Source organism: Pempheris klunzingeri, chromosome 2, assembly GCF_042242105.1.
Source record: "Pempheris klunzingeri isolate RE-2024b chromosome 2, fPemKlu1.hap1, whole genome shotgun sequence".
NCBI classification, from domain to species: domain Eukaryota; kingdom Metazoa; phylum Chordata; class Actinopteri; order Acropomatiformes; family Pempheridae; genus Pempheris; species Pempheris klunzingeri.
In genome coordinates, this window is record NC_092013.1 from 26,932,006 (window position 1) to 26,948,248 (window position 16,243).

Genomic DNA, 16,243 nt, shown 5'->3' on the forward strand with positions numbered 1-16,243 from the left:
CTGGTGATGACATAACATCAAATGGACGGGTAATCCCAGATTACACACTGCACAGCAGACCAACAAAAGATTGAGAAAGTGCTTATCAGGGCGAGAGCTGCTATTCACACACGCACACACACACACAAGGCTTTACATGAGTACATGCTTACAGCACACACACACACACACACACACACACACACACACGTACGTACATACACAGATAAACGAGTCTCCTCCCCCATGTTGTGCCATAACGATCCTAAAGAAAATTCAAAATGAGGAACTGCAAAACCAAACGGTGCTTTTAAATCTTTAATGTGAAACTAAACATCTACACTTGAGCAACACTTCTCCTCAGAGCGATGACATTGTGCCTGAGAGTGTATGGATGCTGTATTCAGACAGCTTCAAAGCACTCCTCCCACTCATTACTGGCACAGGATCAGCTGCTGGAAAGTCATTATGTCAAATGTTGGGCTGCAGCCAACTGCTCCTGACTGGTCAATAGGCATTAAATGCCACAAGATACTGTACTTCTCTCATTCAGTTAATTAAATTAAGTTTTGTGGTTAGTTTCTATGTTTTTGACTTCCATAGATTTCACTAATCCAGCAGATCAGGGATTAGTCCTCGGAGTCATCAGTAAATGGAGGCACAGACATCTTGGAAATCTGACTCTGTGTCCATTAGTCTCCTCCTTTCTGGAATCCTGACCATCCTGCTCCACGGTCTGGTCAATTAAGTCAAATTAGTTTGAACAGCTGTATTTCTACAGAAACAGTGCACCTTGGATCAAATTGTGTCAGTTTATCTGTAAATGACTTGAGGGTGTACTGGGCAGTTTGTGTTAAAATGGGTCTATGGAGTAATGTGATTTCAGTGAAGCCATTCATCTTTTGATGATGTTCTAGGGACAGATCTGTAGCACAGCCACCCCATACAGGGGCAGATGATGTTATCAGGCACCAACAACTTAATAAAAGTTTCTTTTTTATTTACTCCAGCCTATTACCTGTTTCTTGAACACCTTTTTTCCTACAAAAAGTATACTGAAACAACAGCAAAATGAAATCCAGGAATCTCAACTGAACTAAATGAAACTAAAGAAAAACGGCAAAGAATCTCAAAGCTGCAGCCTCACAGCAAGCTGCCAACTACCCTCGATGTCCCGTGAGGAACCTACCACCTGGCAGGTATAGGGTGAGCTAAACTCAGCACATGCATCAAGTGCAAGGTTTTTAGTTACTGTTGACATCACAGTTCATCCAGGGGCATCCATACACACTCAGGACTGCACCAAATTGTATTGAATGTCTCTTACTACAAAGCTATCTTACCGGTCTTCTTATATCTAAACAGTGGGCAGCCCTTCTCTGCTAAGAGAACTCAGTCTCGGGACATGTTCAGTCTGAAAATGGTGTACACCATTTCGCCACGGTTACTGGGTTCCTCAAAACACTGAAACAAAATGACAGCCTCTTAAAAAGGTAATTCGCCAATTCTACATGTTAAAGTCAGTTCACCAGTTGCAGGGAGTACATACAGTCGTGTGAAGTCTCCTGTGGATCTAATAGAACTTCTGAGAAAATCACTTTTAACAGAAAGCTTGTGTTACAAAATGGGAACATAGAGCTTGAAATGTATTGAGCACTTACCGAGCATGGAGGGTCTAACAAAAGCTGCTAGACTAAATGACACTATGGGAGATGTAGGATCCAAAGCTTTTGTAGCTTGAGTCATAATAGGAATCCATATTCCATATTTTGACCAGTCTGTCTTCAACAATTCCCCTTATATTATGGGAGCTAAATCACAGGAAATGTAGATCATTAGTAAAGGTTTATATTTACTTTCATTCATTTGGCAGACAATTTATCCAAATTGACATACAAATGAGGTAGAATCTAGAGCACTGTGCAGGACACTGCTTAAGGACTTAATGTCCAATCTGTCCATGTGGTGTTTATTCTTGATGAACCAGCATTATTTCAACACAGTGTTGATCATTGACTCACATCTTATTTTTTGACTGCAGCAGGTAGGAGCAGGCACTCCCATTGCAACCCCATAGTACAATCCAAGGCCCAGTAGATCATGAGAAGCCTTTACAAAGTCCTTGATTCTCAGTTCCAAAGTCTTTCTTTCTTCTGTCTTTTTCATCTGCACTATTCTAAAACAGGATCATGTCACACTCTCCACTCCACTCTTCCTACTTTCTCTGTTTTTACTCACTAATTATTAACTAATGTGTCCGACTGATTGATTCCCTCTGGCTCAAAGCCCATAATGCCTCCCTTCTTGGGTAGGCTTTTAATGCGAGATATCTACAAGAAGTGTTGGGTTTCACTGACCGTAACTTAACAGCAATCGAAAAACAGCACAAGAGGAAGTAATTGTAATAAAATAGTGAATGAAAACACTGTGTTAAAGCAGCACAGTGATGAGTATGACACATCTCAGCTGTTGTACTTGAATTAGTGCTGTGGAAATATACATCATCCATCCATCCATTTGCTTCTGCTTATCCGTTGCGGGTCACAGAGGCTGCCGGCGATGCAAGGTGTCCCAGATGTCCCTCTCCCAGATATATAATCCCTCCAGCGAGGTTTGGGTCTGTCCCCGAGTCTCCTACCAGTTGGATGGGCCTGGTGCTCCAAGCGCTCACCAGATGTCTGAGCTCCTCACCCTGTTTCTACGCTTGAGCCCACACACTCATGGCTCATTGCACCCGCTTATATTCATGTTTTGTTCTTTGAATCACTGTTCATGACCATAGGTGAGGGTTGGGAAAGTGCATTATGTTACATTGTTACATTAAGGTATCATAGCACAAGTGCTTCCACTACTGTTTTAAATGTATGAAGTAGCTTTCATTTCAGAATTTAGAATACACAAAGCGACCTACATCACTTATACTGTATTAACATAAACAGCATATTCAGCAAATTAAAAAATAAATGTGTGTAAAGTATGAGAGTTGGATTTCTAATTTGGCTTGAAACCTAATAATAGAACTGCAACACTTAATCTGATCATCTGGTGGAGAGTTCCTCTGAGTTGTGGCTGTGTTTGTTTTCTATTTTTGTCCATATTTTTTGTTCTATATCCAAATAGTGCTTCTTTTGTATACTTGAATGTATGGAAGGATTTCAAAACCTCCTCTGTAAAAGACTGCCGTGCCAAGTGGAACCAAGAACCATGTTGTTACATCAATAAATATCACACGATGAGGACGCTAATTAGGATTTGTTCTCAACGCCAAAGTTTGAGTAGGGTTTGTTTAGGCCTGTGTTTAATGACACATTACATGCATATGAATCACATACATGCTACAGCACATGCATAGAAGTATTACTGTAATGTTCTGGTATGTTATTGCTTCCTGTCCTGCATTTGATATGCCAACACAGGGGATAGAAAGTGTGTGGAGAAAGTCCTGGTTGGCTGTCTAAAAGGACCAAAGGCTGGACTCATCATGCAAATTGGCCTGTGGCCCCACAGGCGGTGATGATGAGTATTATATCAGGGTCTCAATAGATTAGATGGCTATGATGACTCACCCCAGCCTAATTACACCATACTCATTGCTTTCTATAAGTGGATGTGTCAAAGGGCCTCCGTACACTGAAGGATGTGATGTTTTTTTTCATGTGTGTGCTGTGTGTGTGTGTGTGTGTGTGTGTGTGTGTGTGTGTAGCTGTGTGGGTGTGTGTTTGTACATGAACACAACAGGCCAGTTGACAAGGCTTTCATCATCATTAGCAGCCTACATGCTGTCCTCATGATTTATGCAGACACTATTGATCTGTTTCTACAACAAGCGTGTGGACACACACACACACACACACACACACACACACACACGCTGTACGCCTTTGACGGCATCATTCAGAAAGCTTTTCTTTTCTATAACTGCCTGGTTTTGTGTTGCCTGGCGCACTGATACTAAAAACAGTGGGAACTAGTTGGTGTTACAGGAAAAATCTATTCACCGCTTGAGTTCAGGGGTGACATATGTAGAGATTTGATTACAATTTCTACAGTCCTAAATGATTTTCACCTGGAAACCTCTGTTTCTATCGACAACCAGGTCTCTTCAGTGTTGAAAATTCTCGTTTGAGTCCTTTTTTAAGGGACAATTCTGTGCCAGTCACAGGAAATGTGACTCTAAATGGAACAAAACACTTTGTTCAGGTAAATTCAGACAACAAAAAAAAGGTGTCTATTCTGTAATATGACCACAGTAAAGCACATGGCTGGAAGTTTTTTTACTAAACCTGAATTATTGGTTTTAGAAACCAGTAAACATTGTAAATTCACAGACACACACACAAGAGCAAAGATAAGAACAAAGGGAAGTAACATTGCAAAGAAAAGAAAATACCCAACTAAAATGTCATTCATTAGTTATCAATAAGGCTTATAGACATTTTTTTGGTTGATTGGCTGATTTAATCATAATGCAATGAACCAGACCTGCTGCAAGCTATAAACTTAAATCTAAATTGTTAGTCATCCCTGGTTGTCACTCTGCCTCCGGAGAGGCACAAACAGAATGAATTATAAATCAGCATTTTAGTAAATATGTACGATACCATCTGACTCACTGTTATGGATTATTATTAACTCAACATCTTAATCTGAGCTGCCAAATTAAAAATCATGGTTACTACACTCATTTACTGTCAGTTTTAACACCTCCAGAACTGCAGTGAAAATATAACCTGCAGTATTTACCTCTATAAACACCTAAAACACAGCATTGGATGGCTATGGACAGTCTGAGGAGAACCCTCTGTTCTGTCACAACTTAACTCCCTCAGTGTAAGCAGAAACCTAACGTCATGTCCGTCATGTGTGAACAAAATCTTGTAGGTTTGTTGCATTTAGTGATTCAATTATGACTCCGCTGATTTACCGCTGTTAAAGTCGATTTTTATTTTTGTTTTTATTCCACTAAGTCTTCTTCCTTTTCAAAAACGTGGCCACCTACATTACCCACAAGCCTTTGACATTTCAGTAGTAGATATCAGTGTTGTGCTAGTAGCAGCTAATGTAGCCTGGAGCCTCAAACAGAGGCCTAACTCCACACAAGCCTCACTAGAATATCATTTGAATAAAAAAACAAAAGAGAGCAGGAATGCTTTAAACTCACATATACATAGTCTAAGACCCAACCAATGCTGACTCAGGTGGCATCACTTAAGGCAACTTATCAGAGCATTTTCACATATGTACTTTAAATCAGTGAAGTTCCCTTTTACAGCCATGAGGATTTGGAAGAATTACAAAAACAGAACGAGAGGCTGGGGAAGAAGAGGTGAGGCGTCGAGCAGGAAGAGAGGAAAGAGGAATGGATTCATCAGAGCCCCTATTGTGGTGCAGAAAATTAGCAGACAGATGGTGTGATTGTGTTCCTGCATTGAGTGTCTCACCTGGGCATACTAATCCCCCCTGGCCTGATTAGGAGAGAAAAACAATGTATATAAAAAAAAACAGAAGCATTCAAATACAAATCTTTCCTTGTCCAAATATAAACCGGTGTTGCTGCTCTGACTACTGAGGAAAAAAACAAGTAGAGTGTGAACTTGATTGTGTGATCTCTTTCACCCAAATCTTGAAAATGTTAGAAAAAAAGTTTCAAATATAATTTAAGATGTAAGGATTTTGGTAACATTGATTTTTGGTTTGTATATTTGTGTGCATGGCACAATACCATAAAGTTCATCTTCATCATCATCATCATGTTCCCAGGTCTTACATAATTGGTATGGTAAACGCAATCAGCACTGCTGTAAGTAGTTTATTGCACAGTGAACCAGAGGCCTCATGGGGGCCATGTTTAATTAAAGGAGATGTTTTCATCAGACAGAATGTCAAGTAGGAGTATCAACACAGCCTCACTGGATTTAAAAAAGTAACTCCTTAGGGGCCACTATGATTGCATTTTAATGCTACACTTGGAAACCAGTGATCCTTTATCGGCCTTTATCAGGGATCCTTCATCAACAGCCCACAGGACCTTAGAATCCTGATGTCACCCCCGCGCTAGCTGCTGCACCACTTAGTACAACCACTACTGCTTTTTCAGAACGACTTTAAACTTTCCGAACCATTCTGAACAAACGGTTTCCAAGCTGTGTACAGTAGTGAGACATGAGTCAATGCTGCATGTTTTCTTGAATAACGGCAACTAAGAACACACGTGGTCACCATGTCCTCACGCTTCTGGCACCATTTTCATGAGGAAACAAAAATAAATTCTGCTGGGTCACTTTGTGGTGTGACTGGGCACAATCTGCTCTGGGCCGTGTTAGCCACCATCATAGGTAATGATGGTGATATATGGCTATAAGGAGAGCAGAGTTTGTCAGACTGTGCCTGGGTTGTACTCCAACTTATGTCCTAATTGCAGTTAATATTTGCTGGGGGACCTCAAACAATTTAGAATAAGATTATATGATTTACCCTCACATGGTAAATGGTCTGTATTTTGTATATCATGTGTGTCTCACGCAGTAAAATAAACACAGTCAGAGTTTTACTCAAATTCAGTTAACCAAATCTGGAGGATCTGGATATGAAAGAAACATGAAATAACATTAGCTAGTAGTAGTACTGAACCTGTTGAAAGACAAAACAGAGTGTCCGTTGCTGATTTCATCACTGCATCTAAAATGCCATCAGAGCGTCACTGCAGCCTCTATAACCAATCATTGAGAGGAAGGACAAAAAAGTGCAGAAGGAACAAGGAACTCACACAGACTAGTTTTACTATTAAATGTTGTCTATAATCCATTGTTTTACTACTCCTAGTGCACTACACTGTGCACAAATGCACATATTTGACATAATATGCAGCATATTTTGTTGTGGGATTTTGTACTTTGAGTTCTGTAGTTATGACAAAGCCCAATTCAGACTGGATTTATGGCTCTGAGAGAGGTGAGGTGATTTTGATATCACCTGTGCTGGTCAAGGGATTATCAATCCTACAGACGGCAGTTAAACACGGGATACGTGGATTTGGGGCAAAGCCCTCAAAATGGTTGAAAATGGATCTTGATATGAAACAAGCTTAGAGAAGATCTGGAGCCAGTGCAGATAGCTGACATGATTGACAGGGACAGTTTGTCTCCGTGTCAGGAGACACAATGCCACGTTGCTGCAGACTCCAGTAAATAGCTACTCTGCAAGATAATCATCCATCCATCCATTGTCTATACTGCTTTCCTTAAGGGTCAGGGGAGGGGGGGCTGGAGCCAATCCCAGCGGACACTGGGCGAGAGGTGGGTAAAACCCGCCAATCAATCACAGGACCGACACGTAGAGACAGACAACACTCACCTACGGGTGATTAGAGTCACCAGTTAACCTAACCTGCATGTCTTTGGTGTACGATAATCCATAGGATTCAATTAATATAATATTAATATAATAATATCCTATGCTATACATTCAACAACTCATTTTCCTAATAGAAATGATTCCTGATTTAATGTGATATTTGAGCAGTTGCAAACATTTACATTCAGAATTGACACAGAATGCAGAGACACAGACACCTGGGGCCAATTTGACTATTAATGGCCATCATTTCTTTCAGTAATAATAGCACTGTATTTACCAAAAGCTGAGATTTAGGAACACGACAACGCAGTGATGGCAAAATGGGACAAGTTGGGTGCTTACAACACACCATTTAGACAGTATTTATACCATTTGTCTTATTTTCTTCCAGATAACTTTGGCTGACACCATGTTCCCAGATCTCAGCAGTGAACTTAGTCTGTAAAACATAGTTCATTTTATCAATCACTAAATCTTTCATCCTTAATAAATCATATACCATAATCTTCCACAGCAAATTATATGATTATTATTATTCTTATTCATGTTTAAAGTGTCTGACAGTAGATTTACATGAACTCAAAGTAATCAGCCAAAGCGCTAAGAGACATTGTAGCCACATAGTTAAATCAGTGCATACATGCAGCACCTCAGTAAATTTCTCCTCCACATTGATCTCGTTTCGGAAGCATAACTTATCTATTCATGAGGATGCCACATGAACTGTATACTTTCTCACCTTTGAAATTAGGAACACATTGAAATTAGAATTAAAAGCAATCACATCTTCTGGCAATTCAGCTCATCATTTCTTTGTAAAGGGCACTGGGAGGATAACTCACAGGGAATTATCACCCACCTCTGCAGCTCCCATCAGCTCTGCGGAGCTTTACAGCCTGTTTGAGCTCATTGTTTTGGTTTGCTTTCTTTTCACATCTCACGACTTTACTCTTTTTGGTTCACTCACATCGCCCATCAACCTTATTTCCATCTGCAGCAGGCAGCTTTTTACGCCATCTGCCCAGTGCTTAAGTGCTGTACATTATATTTATCATTATCTTTTATGTCAAGTGACATTTGATGTAAAATGATGATGTTTAAATTAGATAATAAAATCAAACTAAACACTCATATTCATATTCATATTTATAGTATTCATCATTTGATGGTATGTTTTCAGGTTCCTTACCTTCACTGATCTTTTTACTTGGGGTACATGCTGTTAGTCCCATGCTCATATTACAGCAGGTCTAATGCAGAGATTATGACATTTACAATAAATATCCTGAATATTCATGAAACTTGGGTGGAGACCAGAAGCTCGAAACTATAACTGAGTGAATATTGTACATTCATCAGGTGGTCCCTATTGGTGGAATGTAGCTATGTACATTTACATTTACTAATAATGTAGTTATGTACAATTCTGAAGTACTAATATTTCCATTTTGATACTTTTAATTCACTGCATTTCAAAGTCTAATTTTGTAACTTTTGCTCCCCTACATTTATTTTAAAGGTCACTTGTAACTTTACAGATACAGATTATGAATACAAAATATGATAAACAAATTATTTTGTATTATTCTAGACTGAGCTACCCATTTGATGCTTTTGCAGTCTTACTTAAGAGGACATTTTTCTATTTTTTACACCGTCGCATTACAACTTTTACTTATGTAAAAGGTGTGAGTACTTCTTCCAACACTGGTGACCACAAACACAGCTCCAAATGCTGTTCTGTGTCTCCTAGATGTGTAATTGTTCGCTAACATGTTCTCTGTTATAATTATCATTATTTGGTTTAACTTGACACTGAAATTATTTTTGCCTTCAAAACAGCTCTATGTGCAACACATTTTTGCAAACCTTCATACGGCAGGTTTGAACATTAAAGAAACCTTTCAAACAAGGAACAGCCATGGCTTTATCTCTTTCCAGCCCACAGCATCTCAAGCTCAGTGCAGTACCACCCACTTCCCAGCTGACTGGCAAATGTGTTTGAGAAGGCGTGTGAGCTCCAGAGTGTGATCTAAACTCAGAATGTCAAATCAGACTTTCATTCTCTGTCTACCTCTACATATCCTCTCGCAGAACAGAGTGATTCTGACATTGTGTCTGTACTCTGATGCTGACGTGTTTTTGAATGGCCTTTTAAGTGTGGTCTGCACTCATAGCAATTGTTTAGCCTGGTAAGGTTTTCATCCTGTCATCCTCTCTTTCCTTCTGATGATTGAACCAAAGGCTTCAGAAGTGCATCAAATGTTCATCACCAAATGCATCATCATTTCTACACGAACTAGTGAGAGCGTTTGATCCAAAAAGTCAACTTTGTTAATGTTTCTCATCTGAGTGAGTTCAGTGTGGGGGCAAAATGATTATCTGATGATGATTAAAATACCTCACAATGGGACATTACTTAGACAATGGAGGGATAGAGGGTGGGTGGGTGATAATAACGACAAAAGAGACAGCTTTTATAATTGGAACTCAAACATCATTACTAAAATTGACATAGTTATTTGTTGATGTAACACATAAGCAGTAGCATGGAGGCTACAGCTCTGAATGCCCTACATCTATTCTAATGAGTACACAGGCTCTAATGCAGACACATACATCTACTTGTTGTTGACTCTTAAACTCCTGTTGCTAATGACTGTTCTTGGCTGTGGTTGAAAAGTTGGTGTTACAATGAATAAAAGTTGCAAAAAAAAATGAGGAATAGATATGAAATGCTTATAAGTTTCCTCTTCTTGTTGTGTTCACAGAAGTTTAGATGCCACCGTCTTCCTCCAGGAAATACCAAAAGATAGAGTTATTAAATTGCGTCAAATTGGTGTCCTGTGTTCTGCAAAGTTTGACGATATTACGTGAATCTATTTAGAAGTTATGCAAGGCTCTGAATCCCTTTGGAAGTTGTTTTTTTGTGGAAGTTTCCCTTTTTATGATAGGCCACTCCCACGGCCACGCCCCCTTTTAGCCAATAGACAAGAACACAAACACACACACACACACATACACTTGGTCTCCACTGCAAATTTCAGTTTTCTAGGGCAAAAACTGTGGCCGCAGTGTGGGGAAATGTTTGTGAACTGACCAACCAACCAGCCAATATAGCAAGTTACAGAGCTGTCGGTTGGCATAATAAAAACACAGGGCCGTCAATAAAGTTGAACCTGGCTCAGCTTTTTTCTGTGCAAGCGAACAGTCCTGGTTCATTACCAGAGTTGTAAAATCACGTCTCGTAGTTTGTAACAACAAGACTCAATAATTTCGCTGTCCGCTGCAGTCATAGTATTATAAAGGGCCTGTAAATACCTGCTCTGTCGATCTGAGATGCATATGAAAGCACTGTTGCTTTAACAGAAGCAAGCTGCAGTGGACACAGTTGATCAGGAAGTATATTCCACTTAAAACGAAGTAACCACGCTGTGAAAATACTGTTGCAAGTTAAAGTCCAGTGTCCTAGTTCAAGTTAAAGTACACGAGTATTCCAAACAGGATGTGTTCGAACGGCAATATTTAGAGCATTTTATTATGTAGATTTTGTATAACTGGATCACTATTATTGATGAACTAAAATGAGAGCAGCTACATTTTGAAAGTATCCAACTGAAAATATCCTATCTCCTCCCTTCTTCCAAAGCAGCCCCCCCCCCCAGAGGCTGTGCTTTGTGCTGTTAGCTCACAAAACAACAGTGTGTTGTGGTCAGCAGCGTCTCTCCCTCTTCACTTCAGTGTGTGTGTGTTGTGCTGGTAGCTCACAGCAGTCTGTCACAGGAGCCGTGATTTCAGTTTTGCACTTTCTCTGCCATTCCACCAGCTCGCCAGCTTTGGCCTTGTGCGGATGTCTGGTCATGTGCAATGGGTGCACTTGCAGCACGGCAGACTGAATGAAATGTTTGAGGTCATCACAGTGCTGGACACTGGACTTTTTTTTTTTTTTGGCCAAACTATTTAATTTATTGGTTGCTGTTGGACTTACTGTTGTAGCTGCTCAAGGTGAAGACAGTTTAAACTACTTTATGAACTGCATTTTTACAGTGTCATCTATAAAAATCACATTTAATTAGATGTTTAGTGTACACCGTATTTATGAAGTAACCAGTAAGTACAGTTGTCAGATAAAAGTACTGTAATACAAAGTTTTATATTTCACTCTAAAATGTAGTGGAGTAGGATCATAAAGTAGTAAAACATTTAATTAGGACGTACTTGATGTACTTAAATGTACTGAATTACTTTTGAATTGTGGCTGAGGTGTTACATAGTCTATTGCTATTTTTAAGACACTAGTTTGCTAAGTGGTTATTTGTGTCAACAGATATGTGAGTGAGCACAGCATGCATGCTAGCATGCACCATTCTTCACTTCATACGTGAAGACGGTGAAGTGAAAGCCCTCGGTGCTCGGGAACGTGTCTTTCATCATTCAGTCCCCAGAGGGGAGGAGAATTTCATGGGGACAGTGCAGTAAATACAGCCAAACATGATGACACCAAAATAACATGTTGACAAGGACAGAAAATAACAAGACCTTTAGTGAGCGCTGTAGGGGTGACACGCTCTCACCGGTGCCCTTTGTGGGGAAAAGGTAGTAAACATGAGGAAGCTTCACCTAACAATACACACCGCAGAGCTGAAGCAGTGCAAAGGGTCGTCTTATTGCTTAGCTTGAAGGTCGACTTCACACTACAACTGTTACATTTTTTCATTAAATGCTGAACTCCAGCTTTTACTGGATGTCTGTGTTGTGCATGACTTGGCCATGTTGTGCTTTTATCATATTCCCCACGGCAACCGTGTTTTAATTTTTTCCTTCACTTTCTGATACAGAGCAATAGTGGGAAGCTTTGCCTCGTTTCATCACTGAAGAACAGACTGCAGCTTGAGCTAAGAGACGACATTCGCTGTGACGGAGAGCACGAGGGTTGCGGTGGAAATGGTGTTGCTGGATGAGTGAGAAAATGCGAATGTGTGCGTGTTTCCTCTACTGTTATGTAGTTAGAAGTTGGACACATCAGCGGAACAGCTGGTAGATCTAATTTCTCCAGTCAGGCGCCATTTAAGCATTGCAGAAAATGGCGCAGCGAGATGGCACAATTAAAAGAGTGCCAGTCAAACCTCAAACTACCTGAGAGCATGTGGAAAAGCTGATGGACACGTGGCATTTACATTCATTTACATTTCATGTGTTCATTTGAAGAAGGTTGTTTTCTGTCTCCTCAGTGGAGCAGAAGCTTTTGTGACATTTAAGTCACATGTTTTATGTCCATCATTATTCACTAGTCTGCTTCCTTTGTTGCATTCTGCTTTTATCAATACACCAACTTTTCCTCCTCATCAAAGAACAAAAACCTTTCTGCAATATCTATGGGTTTTTTTTTTTTTTTTCAAATTAAACAACTTTACTGTGTGGTCACACCAAAACACCGTGGTCACGCTGTGTGATTACATACAAAGTCAATGCAAAGACACCAACAGACACGACGTTGTGTCAGGCGATGCGAGTGTTGTGATGTGAGTGATGTCAGATTTGCGTGTCATGTAAATTGACATCATGCATCTTTTTTTTCCTACATTGCACTTTAGTGCACTTATACGCTTTTTATTCTATTTATTTGTGTTTTCTTTTATACCTTTTATGGCACCTAAAGGAGGTTGCACCTTTCAATTCCGTTGTACTTGTTGCAATGACAATAAAGACATTCATTCATTCATTCATTCATTCATCTTCATCGTCAAAGAACACAAGTAAGGCTGCCAGCTGTCAGTCTTGCACAAGTAAGGCTCACCTTTGGTATGACTGCACAGTTAGATAATTGGATGTCTTTCAGTCTAAAACACTGTTCCCACTGTGTTTTTACCGAGAAGAGGGAACAACATAACCAACCAGAAGTGTGCGCTGACCTGCGATAGACACAGCAGTCTGTTCGTGGTCGGTCAGAGAACGGAATCACATGTCAAAATGACATCTCAGTTTGTGTGATTTACACTCGGACATCCCTCACTGACTGAGCTGTCTGTGGTGAGCTGTGGCATCGATGCACGAAGGATATTCCATTAGCTTTGTGTTGTGTTGCTTCATGCTTTAGAGAGCACACTTTCATTACACACTGATAGAAATAATGGATCATAATGCAAACTGTTTAGCCTGATGATGATATTCTTGGTGGATGAGCATGTCATATTCACTAGTAAATTATATGTTTAGTACAAACCTAGCAGTGAATACATCCATATATACATGGATGACCACGATTACCATTATCAGGCTCCGCTGCTAGCAGGACACAAACAGGAAACTGACACGAGTTAGCTTTAACAATACATTTTTAACAGTTTTTTTTCTGATGTTAATGGATTTAACTATTTAAACATCTATTATTTAAATATCTACTCTTTTTTTTTTTGCAGTGGTTAGCACTGTTGCCTTTCTGTGTGGAGTTTCCGTGCTTGCGTGGGTTTTCTCCGGGTACTCCGGTTTCCTCCCACAGTCCAAAGACACGCAGGTTAAGTTGATTGGTGACTCTGAATTGAATGGTTGTCTGTCTCTAAGTGTTGGCTCTGTGACTGACTCAACCAGTCCAGGGTGTGCCTCGCCTCTTGCCCAATGTCAGCTGGGACTGGCTCGAGCCCCCTCGCCGCAACCCTTAAGGATTAGCTGTATAGACAATGGATGGATGGACGTTTTCACAAACAGATGTTTGCTGCTTGCCTCCTGTAATATAAACTCGTGCCAGCTAATCCATTACAAGAGCTGCACCACCAGTTAGCGTGGTGAGTGTGTGTCTGTAAACCTGTTCTGCTGCTGAGTAATGCAGCTTTAATATGTTATGAGAAATCTTTGAACTTCCTCTTGTGGTGAATTTGTAGCTTCTACTTTTAGGGATTTGTTACAACATCGGATGTGGCAAGGCCTTTTACTGGGAGAGTACACTGTTGTTCTAGATTTTACAGACACATTCACTGTTGAGCTGTAAAAACTTGCTTTACAGTTTTAAATCAGAGTCAATACTGAGTTGTTTAGATCAACTGAAACTGAGGGTTCAATTATTTCAGACTGAGTGACTCAAAGGCACAAACATTGATTTTTCTTTCATTTCATTGGCTGCCACAGTAAAACCTGTTTGGGGTCTTTGTCATGGGAATGTGTGCATGTGGTCACTGTCACATAACTTCTTTTCTTCTTCTTCTTCTTCTACATTTGTAACCACAATGACTCCTTTTCATTCTTTACACAACTACTCCCATCACAAGTGTAACACTGGGACTGCCTGTTGTTGAATGTTTAGTGCAGCTCACTCCTCTCCATGATACTATAAAGTACTTCATTTGGAGCGCACTGACACCTTGAAGGCCATGCTGTAGGCTCTTTACTACCAGCACACACCACAAGGGGTCTACAGTACTACTGTACAAAAACAGTTCTGCAACAACATTTGAAAAAATTATTTGAAATATTTCACATCCAAACCAATGCACTGGTCTAATACACCTCAGGTTGAGGAATGTATATATTTTGGTAATGAGGATCACATCAGAGCTGATACGGTGCATGAACAGTCCTCCCAGACAGACAGGGGACGGGGGCTCGGAGCTCCTGTGCAATAGATTGCTCTAATAAGAGCTCAGCTTGAGGAGGAGGGGACGTCGCTGATGCTTCTGTGCCCAGAGACAATTCACATATGCACAGGTTACTACAATGGGTGGGAACATGAATACACATGCTCCCTCTCTCTCTCTCTCTCCCTCTCTCTCTCTCTCTGTGTGTGTGTGTGTCTCTTTGTCTTGCCATGTTTCAGCCTCTCCCTGTGCTGCCAACCTCTGTCTGTCTACAAGTGTGAATTACCCCATTTAACCCATTTAGCTTTCTCACCACGTCATCATTCCAGGAGGGAGAAAAGAGAATATTTTCAGTCAAAAAGAGACATCAAGTCGACATTTGCTCCCGTGGAGTTCTTGCCTGCCTCTGCTCGATGCTTTAGGAGCACTGAGGCATCATCTGTCACCTCAGACTGCACTTCATCCATCACAGTCGGCCAACTACCTTTTCTATTAAAAACACCACGATCTGGACCTCCATGTGATGTGTCTGATATGTGAGGAAGACTTCTCTCAGGCTGCGAGGTTGAGAATTATTATTAAGAGGCATCCAGACATGGTGCGACTATGGAAGCAACAGTTGGTGTCATGTATCTCAGCGAAGCCTTGTAGGAGTGAAAGTTGTATTTCAAACACAAGCTTTGGCGTCAGGTCTGGGTTTGCTCTCCTTTTTCACTCTCATCTTACCTTCTGCTGCCTCCTGGCCATGTCAGTAGGTTGCTTTGCGTTGAACGGATAGGCGATGCAGCGCATCACAAACACATACAGCTGGAGTCTCTTTTTCTTCTCCTCTTCCTCCCTCTGCATCTTCTCCAGGTCCTCTTTTTCCTTGTCGCTGCCCACCGACGGGCTGGGGCTGGAGGGTCGGCCACCGGCGCTCCCGCGGCCCCGGGGCTGGAGCCCCGCGCCGCCGTGGCCGTCGGTAGCTCGGCCCGGTGACAGCCGGGCTCCTCCGACGCTCTTCGGGGCCGCCACCTCTTTGCGCTCCACCTCCAGCATTTCATCCCCTTCCTCCTCGCTGGAAGACGGGTCCAACATGCTGCTGCTTCAGTGGAGACTGCACCTGCTGGGAAGGTACAACTGCAAAAGTAGAAAAAAGCCAGATGCCGAGCTTCAGTGTGAGCCTCAGAGGCAGAGATCCAGGTGAAGCCGCCGTGGAGACGCAAAACCTGAGTGACGAGCGGCTGTCAACCCAAAGAACTGCTGCTCAGAGGGGGGGCCGAGATCAGCGAGAAGGAAAATGGAAGTGTTGTAGAGTCTAGTTGGTTGCGTGATTTCCAAGCTTTAAAGTGTGCCAGGCA

The 16,243-nt window shown here is 41.2% G+C and overlaps 1 protein-coding gene across 1 annotated transcript in view; it reads right to left on the bottom strand.

Annotated features, from left to right (window-relative positions):
• Window positions 1-15,980, bottom strand: part of cadpsa (Ca2+-dependent activator protein for secretion a) — a 154,531-nt gene extending 138,551 nt beyond the window's left edge. The window contains exon 1 of the mRNA XM_070839590.1: window positions 15,630-15,980. Coding sequence (XP_070695691.1) covers window positions 15,630-15,980 — 351 coding nt within the window. The remainder of the gene's footprint in view (window positions 1-15,629) is intronic.
• Window positions 15,981-16,243: the final 263 nt, after the last annotated feature.